Source organism: Capricornis sumatraensis, chromosome 18 (assembly GCF_032405125.1).
Source record: "Capricornis sumatraensis isolate serow.1 chromosome 18, serow.2, whole genome shotgun sequence".
NCBI classification, from domain to species: Eukaryota; Metazoa; Chordata; class Mammalia; order Artiodactyla; family Bovidae; genus Capricornis; species Capricornis sumatraensis.
In genome coordinates, this window is record NC_091086.1 from 20,438,976 (window position 1) to 20,454,628 (window position 15,653).

At 35.4% G+C, this 15,653-nt stretch overlaps 1 protein-coding gene across 1 annotated transcript in view; it reads right to left on the bottom strand.

Annotated features, from left to right (window-relative positions):
* Window positions 1–15,653, bottom strand: part of ERBIN (erbb2 interacting protein) — a 126,460-nt gene that overhangs the window by 67,783 nt on the left and 43,024 nt on the right. Inside the window, exons 2-4 of the mRNA XM_068990560.1 lie at window positions 14,509–14,556; window positions 8,219–8,416; window positions 5,016–5,133 (exon numbers count right to left, since the gene is read on the bottom strand). Of these exons, the coding sequence (XP_068846661.1) occupies window positions 5,016–5,133; window positions 8,219–8,407 (307 nt within the window). The 5' untranslated portion in view covers window positions 8,408–8,416; window positions 14,509–14,556. The remainder of the gene's footprint in view (window positions 1–5,015; window positions 5,134–8,218; window positions 8,417–14,508; window positions 14,557–15,653) is intronic.

Genomic DNA, 15,653 nt, shown 5'->3' on the forward strand with positions numbered 1-15,653 from the left:
TTCTCAATGAGGCCTAAGCTCAATGCTTGTGTTAGCTTGTCTCCAAAGATGGCTCTTTCATCCTCATACATAAAGTATGCATAACCTGAATTTTATCATGAATTACTTAATTCTTTAGCAGTTTCAACTACCTGTTCCATTTTCATTCTTACTTGACTTCAACGGTATTGTTTCTTTGTCATATACTCTTGTCATAAAAACTTGTCTCTGTTGCGAAAATTTAATAAAATGAATATACTATTAAACATGGCTATCCTGCTCAGATTAATCTATTTTGGATCTACAGAAGAGTTCTCTTTTTACTGCTGAGAAAGAGAAAATACCTCCTGAAATCTAATCTAAGAACTAGCCAGGTACTATCAGTTAGTCCTTGGTCTTTCTATGAACAAGATGCAATCAAAGAGAGACCTTGGTATTTCCCTGTTGAACTAAGCAATTTCACATAATACCAATACTAAAGGAGGCCATTCTTTAACCACAAGAGATCAAGACCAAAGCGTATTTGTAATCACGACTTAACAAAGAAAAAATGTGACTCTTGTCCAAGCCATCCCTTCTTCTAACGTGTGACTGCTGCTGCTTTAGTGCTTATAGCTTTAGCTTTGCTCTAATCTGCCTTCCTATAGATAACATTTATTAATATTCTCAATCACAGAATTATACTTCTTGACAGCATTCCATCCATAGCAAACACTCATATTCTTAAATTCTCTTCCAATCATCAAGTACAAGCCCAAATCCTGTAATAAAGTCTTTTAGCACCCGCTGCGACTCCCCTTCCATCCCCATGGCTCAATCACAAGTAATCCTGAGGATCTTTGTTCACAGGGCATCAATATCCCTCCAATAAGCCAAATGTACAATGTAAGTTAATAGTGGTTCTTTATTGTTTCTGTATTTTAAAGGCTATGGTAACAAATAGTATAGAATGTAACACTGATTTCCAGTCAAGAGTCTGAACCAGAAATTGCAAACGTAAATGATCATAGTGGCTAGGGTATAACAGACGTATGGTTAGCCTCAGGTATAACACAGTGAGTGCTAAGGCCTATGGTAAGGCACAGTGACTGCAGACCCCACTTCTGGTCCACATTAACAACACACTTAGCAGTGACCAGCAATCACCAGACTATGTTTTTTAAGTTCCATGTCAGTTTAACACATGATTTTTCTTCTTTCGTTATCTTAAATAAGCTGATTTATTAAAACAGCTGAATTTAAGCAACTTTAACTATTAAGCAAATCAACAACTCTAGAAATTTTAAAACAGAGAAAAATAAGTGACTTCCCCAGTAACTGATAATCCCTTGTAATCAATATAACTTCTGTGAACTTAAAAGTGATGTGCCTTTTCCAGTATTCTGTCCCCAATCATCAGATTTTCGCAGATTCAAGGAACTACTTCCTGTTTTGATTCATAAACTTTCAACCTATTCTTTCTGAATGTTTTAATTCAGTTTTTAAAAAGGCATAATTAACCTCTCCAGCATTCCCATATCAGACAGAAAGATCTGAGCTACTCTTTCTGGTTTCTCTGCATTAAAATTCCTAGTTTTTATTCAGTGTGCTTATATAGAGAGAACTGACAGCTAGATAGTCTTCATTTCTTTTCTCTCTCCATCAGCTTTCTCTATCAACCCCTTTTGCAAATAATCTTAATCATCATCCCTAATAGTCTGCTCAAGAAAACAGGCCAGGACTTCTCTGGCAGTCTAGCGGCTAAGAATTCATCTTGCAATGCAGGAGATGCGGGGGTTCAATACCTGATTAGGGAACTAAGATCCCACATACTACAGAGTGCAGCAATAAAAAAAAAAAAAAAAAAGAAGAAGCCACTTGAACACAATGGATGTTAAATGTTAATTTCTCTAACACCAGTTGCTATTTACAGTGACTTGGCATAGCAGCCTGGTGAGATTTTCTTTTCTTTAAAAAGCTAACAATAAACCAAAACTTTAGACAAGAAAAAGAACAAATTAACACTCATAAATTAAGACTTTAGTTTTATCATCAAATGATAAAAAGTGAATTCCTTACAAAATGAAGACAACTATCAGCATCTTAAAAATATATACTTCCTGTATACACACTGGTCCACAATGTGGTTAGCAGTCTCATGGGGCAGAATAGGAAGTGGTAATATTGATGAAATTATGTATAGTCTAACTGAGAATGAGATTAATTTCCAAATATAGCAACATGGCAAATAAACAAAGAAGTAATGATCAAAACACAATTCAATTTTTCTCTTTCTAAACAAATGTTTTAATCACTAAGCCATATTACTTGCCAGTGAGAAACACTGGAAGAAATATCAGAATATCAGAAACTAAGAAAATATGAAAGTAAAGAATCCTAAAACAAGTGCTTTTAAATAAATACAGCTTGCTGAAACACTAATAAAGTATGCCACAATGTTTCCTGCCTCCTTCTAAGCAGGGGTCATATAGATAGTAAACATGAAAAAAATATCTGTTATATTAAGATAGAATATCATTAGATTAAACTGATAAAAATACCTAAAAGGATAAGAATACTAGAACTTGGAAACAAGATTAAAGCATCTTATGCAACATTTAACATGATGAGATGTAACAGAGAAAATATTTAGGGGTATATTTAGGGGTAATTCAATTTTCTCATTCAGAATAAAAGATGAAACTCATCCATCTCTAACATAATGGCCATCTTAATACTAAATGTAATTAATTCCAAAATTTGATAAACACTGCTTTCATTTAGCGTGCTATCCTTTCTTTTAAGCAAGCTGTTAACTTAAATGTACAACTAATGAAACTCAAAATTCTCATAATCAACCACATCACCCTGTAATATGCATAATGTATTCCTGTTTTCAATAATGTAGACTTGGAGTTCTCTGGTGGCCTAGTGGTTAGGATTCTGGGCTTTCACTGCCGTGGCCTGGGTTCAGTCCGTGGTCAGGAAACTGATATCCCACAAGTCATGAGGCACGGCCAAAAAGTAATAGTAATGTAGACTCGTATGAGCATATACTTGAGGGTTACACAAGTTAATTAAAATACTCTCAACTCTATAAAAGCAAAATGGGTTAATTACATCAGTTATAATGATGACTATTAGACTAGGAATTAGAAGTACTAGAATTTTTGTCAGTCAAGGAATGGCTCTGACATAATCATAGTTTCCTGTCTCTCCTCACTTACTTTGTTCATCATCAATGAAACGCAGTTGCATTTAGACATCAGTTTAAGACTAAGAAGAGAAGAAAACAAATAAAAGGCAAGGGACTGATTCTGCCATTTAAAAAATAGATGAGATCACGTAGAAAGAGAAGAAAAGAATAGACAAAATCAACTTAATTTTTAATGAAATAAATTGTAAGGTTTTATTGATAACAATAACTAATACCATTCTCTTTCAGAGCAGAATACTTAAGTGCTTATCCTAAATCTTTTGGTCACATAGAAATTCTCTCTAACTCTTCAAAAAACACTCACAAGCTGACAGAACTATATAAAGCAGGTTTTCATTAATTCACAAAGAATTGCTGAAGCTAGAATGAAAAAAAGAGAGAAACACTACAGTCCAAGGGGTTGTCATAACTCAAACACGTTATTCTTTGTATGAAAGTCTAAGATACTGATTGAATGATGTTGTAGGGCATAACTGCACAATTCTCAAGTTTAGAGAAGTATAAGTCTGGAATTACTGCATTTTCAGGAGGAGAATAAAGCATGTACATTATTGAGCCAAGGAAAAGTTTCATACTATGAAGACTAATAACATTGGTTACTAGCCTTTCCCAGGTGTATGTAATTTTATCAGTAACACCAAAAAGTAGAAGACACAACCCTTCAGAGTGGAAGGTTACACTTAATGACTTCTAATGTCACAATTCCAAAGTTCTACAATGCTACTTAACTGTCAGTGTATGTACAGCTACAATGGTAATCATCAAGTTTATTTTCTTTGGAATTTACACAATACTTGCCACTCTATTAAGCATGAGGAATGGAAACAAATTTCAAACTGCCCTTGAAGAAGCTGAGGAAATTAACTAACCTAAAATAAAATCACAAGAAGAAAACTCTTAACAACTAAATATCAGCTGATCTGAACTCTACAAAAACAATGTCACAAAAAGATGGACAAGCTAGTTTTAAAAGATCAAAGAGACACAACTGAAAGCTATGTGATCTTTAACTTGGTGTAGGTTGGGCAAATAGCTAAAAAGGCCATTATTAGGCAACCGGGGAAAATGCGGTGTCAAATTTCTTGAGTGATAATGATATTGTGGTTATGTATAAGGATTTCCTTGCTCTTGGGAAATGCTTATTCTATTATTCCAATATATTATAATATGTGCACTCTAAAATTTTTAAGTGTTACTTCTCTCTCACTTCAAGGTAGGAATTAACAATTTGGAACATCTCTTCCACACTTTAATGTTCATCAAACTAAGCACACAAAACCAAGACATTGTATCCCAAGAGAACAGTGACTATGTCCTTTTACTTTTCATCATTAATTTGTAATCCAAGCTCCTAATAAAGTATTTGGCACAGAGTGGTCTCTCAATAAGTACTTGCTGATGTTCAATTCATTAATGTAGCACTTTTTTTAAAACTTAACACTGTAAATATTTTACGTCAATATCATTAGGAGCTACATTACAGTCCATGCTTACAGATGATTCAAAATGTGTTATCAACAACAGACATTACAGCTAGTTGTTACTAATTTCTCATCATCACAAACATGGCAGTAAATATATATATGAAAAAAGCAGATTTAAGGACACATATGTGCATGCACATATCCACAGCATTTCAATTAAAGCCATTTAAAAATGTTTATACTTATTCTTCACTTTGCTTTAAATTCTCATAAATTTATACACATATATAAAAAACCTAATGTAACAGACTGCAATCTAACTTTTAAAATTCTTTTTTATCTGGTAAAATACAAAAGAAATTTTATTTATTTAACATGTTCCCCAAGCACAAAAAGTCAGAAAGAAAGAATCTTACCATTCTTGCTGACATCCAGTTCCCTGAGATTAATGAGATTTGCAATAGATGCTGGTAATGCTGTTAAATCATTATCTGGCAAACTCAGTTTGTGTAGAGACTGACAGTTAAAAAGTTGCTGTTGAAACAAGGTAGAGAAGGATTTTGATTATTCCTTCAGTTTCCTTAAATATTTCATTTATTAACCTTTAGAAAGACAAATATTATTAATGTCATTAAAAGTGAATGAATTATACCTACACACATACCAGAGAAGACCTCTTATTATTTTATGCTATTATAGATCTGAATACAACTGGACTATTCAGAATGACTTATATCCTCACACTTCTACCCTGGGCAAAATGCACTTAACAAAATCTAGCATATGGTGTTATTTTCTGTTAGAGTCATAAGAAATAAGTGGCTACTAAATACAGTCAACTAAAAGGGCTTCCCCAAGAGCTCAGATGGCAAAGAATCTGCTTGCAATTCAGGAGTCCCAGGTTTAATCCCTGGGTCAGGAAGATTCCCTGGAGAAGGGAATGGCTACCCACTCCAGTATTCTTGACTGGAGAACTGCATGGACAGAGAAGCCTGGGGGGCTATGGTCCACGGGATAGCAAAGAGTCGGACACAACTGAGCAACTAACCCTTTCACTTTCACTTTGGATTTTATGTTTCAAGCATCCTTATTCCAAAATGTAAGTTTATAAGTTATATTTATATAAATTCAAATATGTAAAATTGGTTTTAAATGAATTAAAATATAGAACCCTGATTTGAGAGAAAAATAAAATAAGGGAGCAAACATACTGTTATGCTAAAATCACAATAATGAAAATGTGACTTAAATATATTTAACCAAAGGCAGTAAGTACATGGGCTACTTCTAAGCTTCATACCAAAAAAAAAAAAAAAAAAAAAAACCTTTGCAGAGTACAGAGGATTTTTAGGGTACTGAAAATACTATGTTTGATTGCATAACAATGAATACATGTCATTATATGCATTATGCTAGCCACAGAATGCACAACACCAAAAGCAAACCATAACGTAAACTACGGACTTTGGGTGATTATGATTTTTCAACACAGGTTCATCAGTTCTAACTTCTGTGGTGGTTTAACCACTCTGGTACCAAAGCGGGGATGTTGGTAATGGTGGAAGCCATGCATGTGTGGGGACAGGTTACATATTTGGTAAGCCTATGTACATGTGTTAGTCACCAGGTCACATCTAACTCTTTGTGACCCTACAGACTGTAGCTGGCCAGGCTCCTCTGTCCATGGAATTCTCCAGGCAAGAATACTAGTGGGTTGCCATTCCCTTCTCCAGGGGATATTCCCGATGACCCACGGATTGAACCTGGGTCTCCTACACTGCAGACAGATCTGTTACCATCTGAGCCACTATGTGGCCTTGGGAAATCTCTATACTTGCCTCTTAGTTTTGCTGTGAATCTAGAATTGCTCTAAAAAGTAAAGTCTTTGGGAAAAACCAAAACTGTCTGCAGGATGGCACTGGCTAAATGCTATTTAAGGAGAACATTCTTCCAAAAATGGAAAATTGCTAGGCATGATAAGTGATTCAGTTATTTGCACTATCACAGCATCCCTCTCTCTTTTCAACACAGTCCCCAAAATGAGACCTCACTGGTGGCGATTAGAAAATGGGACCAATTTTGGTCTTCCATTTTCTCTAGGAGACCTAGCTAAGGAAGATAAATTCTCTGCTGAAAAATAACATGCAAGGAAACAGTCAATTACAAAGTACCCTATCACAACCTAGGGAAGAAATTCATGAACATGCAACTCACAACTTCTAATATTTTATCCACAGCTATATAAAGATTTCTTTATAAGGCAATCTCAGATGGTGCTGGCTTTCAGAATGATTTTACTACTATACTAGCCACCCAAACAGCAACTCTTTCAAAACAATGCTGCCATCCAGGATGTATATAAACACACACATAAATCTAAAACAAATATTTTATGTTATAATAGATACATGCAACACTCTATTTTTTACTCTATGATAGTTAGGGTTACCAAATAAAATACAGGATGCCTGGTTAAACTTGAAGTTCAGACAAACAATAATTTTTTAGTGAGAGAGATGTCCTATGCACTGCATGAAACACACTTATACTAAAAAATTACTATTTATTTGAAATTTGCAATTTAATTGCATGTCTTGTATTTTTTGTCTTCTAAATCCACCAGTCCAAATAAAGGGTTTATTTTTTGGAAATGCCCCATACACTGAATTGATTTTTATGAGCCACTAATGAGTCTACACCCACAGCTTAAAAAACACTATCGTTTGGGTGGTAAAACTATTGCAACTTTCTCTGCAAAAATAAGAAACTGAGTAGGGGATGAAGTCGGGTTAGAATTTAAGGAAAAAAGAGAAGTAACAAATAAAATATTTTAGCAAGCAAGTTGTTAATGGGAGAGGATGTTTCATGCCAACAAACCAACTTTCTCCTGCTAGTTGTTCCTGCATTTCAGAAATATTAAGTCCTCCAAAGCCTTTCCAAACAAAATTGAAATGGGGAAAACAGAATAGCACCTCTGCAAAGCTGTTAAAAAAACAAAATTCTGACATGATAGCTAAAAGGACAATTTATCTTCAATTACTATAATGTAGATCAAGGTCTCATGGAAACTAGAAAAACATTAATTTCAATTCTTTGTCTAGGTAAATCTGTTGGCTGCAGAAACTGTAGTGTCTTATTATCTACCTTGGGCTTCCCTGGTAGCTCAGCTGGTAAAGAATCCGCCTGCAATGCAGGAAACTCCAGTTTGATTCCTGGGTCAGGAAGATCCCCTGGAGAAGGGAACTGCTACCCACTCCAATATTCTGGCCTTGAGAATTTCATGGACTGTATTATATAGTCCATGAGGTCACAAAGAGTTGGACATGATTGAGTGACTTTCACTTCACTATCTACCTTAGTGGCTCTAATAAGACAGGAATTAAATATAAATTATTTGCATAAACAAGCAATTAACTTGAAAAGATAAAGCAATTAACTTGAAGAGATAAAGGTTAAAAATTCAATTTAAAGAATCTGAATTCTGTTACATATCCTAAAGATGAAATTAAACCAAGACAGGGGCAATAATATGTATCAGCATTATGGCAACATTGGGAATATCATATTTCTAGGCATAAAAATAACCAAAGGCAATTCTTGAAAGACCAGATTAACATACTTTTGGAAGCTCTTCAATCTGATTAGCATCTAAGTAGAGCTCCTCCAAAGTTTTCTCAAAAGTGAAAATCTCTTTGGGAACCTGTTCCAAACTGCAATGAGAATAATCAAGAGTAGTGACAGTCTCCTCTTCTCCTCGAAGACAACGACATGGTACCAACCGCACAAATAAACTTCGTTTTGTAGTCATTTTTAGACACTGAAATATGCAAACAAAAATAAGTTTAGTAAAAGCATTATAACAATTGTTCAAAACAAACTAAACATCACAGATAAATATTCCCTTCTGTAAGCACACTCAACAGAATGCATTTACACTGCTTTCCTATCAAATTTCATATATTTGTTGTTGTTGTTCAGTCATTAAGTCCTATCTGACTGTGATCCCATGGACTATAGGATGCCAGGCTCGCCTGTCCCTCACCATCTCCTGGAGTTCACTCAGATTCATTCATGTCCATTTCCCAATGAGTTGGCTCTTTGCATCAAGTGACCAAAGTATTGGAGCTTCAGCTTCAGCATCAGTCCTTGCAATGAATACTCAGGGCTGATTTCCTGTAGGATTGACTAGTTTGAACTTGCAGTCCAGGAGACTCTCAAGAGTCTTCTCCAACATCACACTTCGAAAGCATCAATTCTTCAGTGCTCAGATTTCTTTACGGTCCAACTCTCACATGACCACTGGAAAAACCATAGCTTTGACTATCCATGCCTTTGTTGGCAAAGTGATGTCTCTGCTTTTTAATATGCTGTCTAGGTTGGTCACAGCTTTCCTTCCAAGGAGCAAGTGTCTTTTTCATGGCTACAGTCACTGTCCACAGTCAATCTGGAACTCAAGGAAAAAAAATGTCTGTCACTGCTTCCACACTTCCCCCTTCTATTTGTCATGAAGTGATGAGACTGGATACCATGATCTTAGCTTTTTTAATGTTGAAGTTTTAAGCCAGCTTTTTCACTCTCCTCTCTCACATTCATCAAGAGGCTCTTTAGTTTCTCTTCACTCTCTGCCATTATGATGGTATTATCTGCATATCTGAAGTTGTTGATATTTCTCCTGGCAATCTAGCTTGATATTCTAGCTTGATTCTAGCTTGATATTCATCCAACCCAGCATTTTACATGATGTACTCTGCAGAAAAGTTAAATAAGCAGGGTAACAATATACAGTCTTGTCTGATTACTTTCCCAATTTTGAACCAGTCTGCTGTTCCATGTCCAGTTCTAGCTACTGGTTCTTGATCGGTTTCTCAGGAGGCAGGTAAAGTAGTCTGGTATTTTCATCTCTAAGAATTTTCCACAGTTTGTTGTGATTCACAGTCAAAGGCTTTAGCATAGTCAATAAAGCAGAAATAGATGTTTTTCTGGAATTCCCTTGCTTTCTCTATGATCCAACAAATGTTGACAATTTGATCTCTGGTTCCTCTGCCTTTTCTAAATCCAGCTTGTACATCTGGAAGCTCTTAGTTCACATACTGCTGCTGAGGCCTAGCTTGAAGGACTTTTGAGCATAATCTTCCTAGCATGTGAAATGAGCACAATTACACTGTAATTTGAATGTTGTTTGGGATTGGAATGAGAACACATTTTCCAGTCTGGTGGCCACTGCTGAGTTTTCCAAATTTGCTGACATATTGAATGCAGCACTTTAACATCATCTTCTTTTAGGATTTGAAATAACTCAGATGGAATTCCATCACCTCCATTATCTTTATTCGTAGTAATGCTTTTTAAGGCCCACTTCACTTCACACTCAAATTTATAGTGAATTTAAAAATAAACTCAAGCACTTTGTACTTCACAAAATGACCATAAAAGTAACCATTTGTTGTTGTTGTTTGTTCAGTCACTCAGTTGTGTCCGAATCTTTTCAATCCCGTGGACTGCAGTACACCAGGCCTCCCTGTCCCTCACCACCTCTGGAGCTTACTCAAACTCATGTCCATTGAGTCGGTGATGCCATCCAACCATCTCATCCTCTGTCATTTTCTCTTCCATCAATCTTTCCCAGCATCAGGATCTTTTCTAATGAGCTGGCTCTTCACATCAGGTGGCCAAAGTACTGAAGCTTCAGTTTCACCATTAGTCCCTCCAATGAATATTCAGGTTGATTTCCTTTAGGATTGACTGGTTTGATTTCTGTGCTGTCCAAAGGACTCTCAAGAGTCTTCTCCAACACCACAGTTCAAAGTAACCATTTATATGCTTCTAAAAGAACCATTTCAGAATGACACCTCCCTTATGGCAGAAAGCCAAGAGGAACTGAGGAGCCTCTTGATGAAAGTGAGAGAGGAGAGTAAAAAATCTGGCTTAAAACTCAACATTCAAAAAACTAAGATCATGGCATCTGATCCCATCATTTCATGGCAAACAGATGGGGAAACAATGGAAACAGTGACAGACTTTATTTTCTTGGGCTCCAAAATCACTGAAGATGGTGACCGCAGCCATGAAATTAAAAGCCGCTTGCTCCTTGGAAGAAAAGTTATGACAAACCTAGACAACATATTAAAAAGCAGAGACATTACTGTGCTGACAAAGGTCCGTCTAGTCAAAGCTATGGTTTTTCCAGTAGTCATGTATGGATGTGAGAGTTGGACCATAAAGAAAGCTGAGCACCAAAGAATTCATGCTTTTGAACTGTGGTGTTGGAAAAGACTCTTGAGAGTCCTTTGGACTGCAAGGTCATCCAATCAGTCAATCCTAAAGGGAATCAACCCTGAATATATTCATTGGCAGGACTGATGCTGAAGATGAAACTCCAATACTTTGGCCACCTTTCAAAGAACTGACTCATTGGAAAAGACCCCGTTGCTGGGAAAGATTGAAGGCAGGAGAAGGGGATGACAGAGGATGAGATGGTTGGATGGCATCACTGACTTGATGGACATGAGTTTAAGCAAGCTCCGGGCGGGAGTTGGCGACGGATAAGGAAGCCTGGAGTTCTGCTGTCCATGGGATCGCAAAGAGTCAGACACAACTGAGCTACTGAATGGAACTGAAAAGAACTATACTTTATAAGTCTCCTCATCAACAAGAAAAACACTAATATAACAAAGATAATTACTTAACTTCTGATTAAGAGCTGCTTCTTAAACAAGAACTTGACTATATGCAATTCTGAGTAGAAAAGTGGGAGTGTAAAGATATTTTCAGGTCTCTCTAACCAGCCATTTAACTTTCCTGTAACTCTCCCACATCAAAATTCCAATCTATGCTAAGTATATTTTGTTTCAATTAATGTCATTCTTTTAATTTTTCTAAAGTTTACTAGAGAAGAAACCTGTTTCAATAAAGTGCAGACTTCATTATTTCAATATAACTGGGGGAAAGATTCAATTCTGAATTAGTGAAAATCCTCAAGGCTATTAAGAACACATACATAAATACAGAGGTTAATTCCAACTAGAAGGCTAACATTAATTTACTAAAAAAAAAAAAAGCCCACCACAATAAAATAAGAATGACTTCTAATTAATGTTATCAATTCTCTGCAGAATAATAAAAAATTCTTGCCTTTGGCAGAAGACTCCATTAGAGTATTAGATTACTTCTACCCAGAGCCAAGACTAGGTTGAAGCCAGTGAGGCAAATGCCTCAGACACAGTAAAACCCTTCAGTAATCAAATTAAATATTTTAATGCAACATTTTTGTAAAAAATCAAACTCTTGGAAAAATAATTCATTAATCCATGGTTAATTTAAAAATAAAGACAGAATCAGTATGACTAATTTTTCTCTTTTGCCTCAGGCTCCAACATGAATCTGCAAGGCACTGCTTCTAACTCATCAAATTATATCATATTCTTAAAAGTGCTTGACAGTAAGCTTAAGTAGTTCCCTAGCAAGTAAAGAAAATAAAATCTGACTATTCTTACTTAATCACCATGTGCACCAGGCATTGTGCTAAATTCTTCAAATAAACTATATGCTTATTCTCATTTCATCCTCATATATCTTAAGGCATATACTATTATCATCCCCATTTTCCATAAAGAAACTGATTCTGTACTCATACTGCACTACACTATTTCTCAATATATTAGGATATACTCATCTCAGAATTCAAATATCAATAGGTCTTTACTACATACTCCTTTAGGGTTTACAGAGACAAACAACTGATGGGAGTTAAGGACAAATACGGTACTCGGAATACTTAGTGTTTTAAACTAAAGGAATTTGAGAAAATAGCAAAAGCAGGAAGGTCACTCTGATCTCTGCGCCTTTCCCCCCGAAACAGGTCATAAACATGTTTCTGTGAAAGGTGTCCTCTTTATACTAGAAGGTATCTCTAAAGACGAAGGGAGAGAAATTCTAATGAACAGGGCCTGCTAAATCTCCTCATTTACTACATTTACTCTTTGATCTATTGTATTTCTAGTCCACTTCATCAAACATCACATAAAAATACTCGTTTAACTGTTTCTTTGGGTCTTTCTTTCCTTACAAAGGCTCCCTGTGTCCTTTAATACTTAAACAAATGTATACATTTTTCTCCTGTTAATCTGTTTCTGTCAGTTAAATTTTCAGACCCAGCCAGGAACCCTAACAGGAGGAAGGGAAAATCTTTCCTCCCTTACACTAATAATGTCAAACATCAAATGTTTCTATCTAAAATTTCTGTGTCATGGGGATGTAATGTACAGCATGGTGACTACAGCTAATAATACTGTATTGCATATTTGAAAGTTGCTAAGATAGTAGATTGAAAGCTCTTGTCACACACACACACACACACACACATACACACACACAAATTGCTTCTATGTATGGTGATAGATGGTTGCTAGACATATTGTAAAGATCATTTTCCAACATATACAAATACTAATCATTATGTCATATACTTGAAACTAATGTAACATTATATATAAACTATACTCAATAAAAAAAAATTACTGTCAATAAAGTTTACTGAATATGCTTAACCTATGTTTATATGAAGGTGTATTTTACTCAAAATAAGCATTTTATTGATATTTAATCACTAAACGGGAATTTAGCTTATACTTGTATGTTTAATGAGATAATGAAAAAAAGATTCTAAAAATGAATATACACTTTCTTTTTCAACTGATAATGACTAAGGGGGACACTTAAGAAAACTGGGGAAAAACTACATGCTTTTTCCAATATGGTAGACGGAGTGGCATTTTAACCTGAAAATTCAAATTAAATCCAATGAAATTTTAAATCTAGTTTCTCAGTCTCACTGACTATATTGTAAACACTCAGTACTCACAGGTGGCTAATGGATACCAAACTGAGTAAGAAAAGATAAGGAACATTTTTCTATTACTACAGAGACAGCACTAATATAATACTTCAAACTATTACTCTGGTTCATATTATAACTACAATATGCTTATATTTATATATGATAGTATTCAATAATTTACAAAATATGGCCTTAAAAAGCATAACTCCCAGCTGAGAATAATGGACATGACATGCTATTACCAAATACAATGATTTAAGGGTGCGGGGATTTCCCTGGTGGTCCAGTGCTTAAGACTCCACACTCCTAATAAAGAAAGCCTGGGTTCAATCCCTGGTCTGGAAATTAAGATCTCATGTGCTATACAGAGTGGTCAGAAAAAAAGAAGAGTATGTTTATTTTAGTATATTATTTCAATCATATGTGCCGGCACTTGAGGTAGAAGGCAATTTGCAGGGCAGAATAATTGCTAATGGAAGTAAGATGACCTCTAAGACGTTTCTGTAGTCCTAATCATACTGCAGAACTTCTCAGAAAAGAATGTGAATTCAGAAAAAAAAATTAGATACTTAGCTCTAGGAAACTGCAAAGAGTTTATATCTAAAATGAAAACTTTCAGAATTAAAACAAAACAGAACTTCCTGTGGACAGAGGCAGTGAAAAGAACAATTGAGACCTCTGAATAAATTCAGTGGTCCTTGAACAAATACAAAAATGGATGCTAATTTAGCAGACTAAATCTGCTGATTGATAAGAAAGGAGGAGGACCTTAATGAGGTCAGAGAAGGAAAGCACCACATGAGAGAGAAATGAGTAACGAAATCCAAAGAGATCCTCCCTTACACAATACTGCAAGGAAGTAAAGCGCAGGGAGAAAGACTGACCTGATCTGAACAGGAAGTGATCCACACAGGGACTGTTCATTAAAATTTTAGTGTTGTGATTTAAGAGCCACTTTATAAATCAGGATTAAAACGGCAGATACAAAAACAGTGGAGGAAGAGGTGCCAACCAAATAAAAGGCATAATAATAATGGAAACACTTTCTAACAAAAGAAATTAAAACTACTTACCACTGGGTTGAATTTATCTCCCTGATGTTTCTTAATTGAGCCAACATTCTATGAAAAACAAAAAAAGAAACAAAATTAACAATAAAAATAATCTTTATGACTTTAAGGACCATCTCTTCCAATTTCTTATTTATCTCAAAATCTAAATTAAAATCCTCTATAATTCAGTCACATAAACTCACACACACAAAATCACTAATTTCTCAATAGTCACTGGATTTATGGTTCATACCACATTTGTAGACTATTGAGAGCCCTCACCTATATTAAGTAACAGATACCACTCTATCTACCATTAAAATCCCATTTATTTGAGCTTATTGAGAAATAATAAAAGTTTTCCCAAGCAAATAAACTCTAATCACCAATTATATTTAAAATTTAGTAGTTTTTGATGGTTCTTTGTGGCAAACACTGTTAGCTGCTTATCAGTCTTGTCTCTCTTTTCAGAAGTTTCTTTTATTCAAGGTGGTAATAGACCTAGCTAAATATCCACTTTTAGCTTTCCAAGAAGGGTGGACAGGTGACAGATGACACAGTTAAGCTCAATGACACATACTTAGAAGTCTACTTTGTCACTCAACATACTCCCACATACATGGTAGTCTGAAAAAATGGAACTGACAATGAACTGATGGAATATGGCTACAGAAGGAGGTTAGAGAGAAGAAAAGTTTGTATGTAGAGCCTTCAGTTTGAAATACCTGAAAGCTGTCCTAGTGGGATCCTATGTAGACAGTTGCATGAGTATTCAGAGTGGAAAGAAATCCAAACTGAGACTGTAAGTTTGGAAGTTATCTGTTTAGAGATATTTAAAGTAATGAAATTAGGGATTTCCTTGGTGGTCCAATGGTTAAGAATCTGCCTTTTAATGCAGGGGACACAGATTCAATCCCTGGTCAGGGAACTAAGATCCCACATGCCACTGAGCAACTAAGCCCACATGCTCTGGAGCCCACAGATCCTAAGTGCCGCCAACTAAGACCTGACACAGCCAAATAAATAAATAAACATTTAAAAATAAATAAAGTGATGAAATTACATGAAAGAATCAAGGGCATCAATGTGGAGAGAAGAGTACAGGTTCAAAAAGAAAGGAATGAAAGGAGAAAACAAATTCAGTGGTTGAGCCCTGAGATACTATA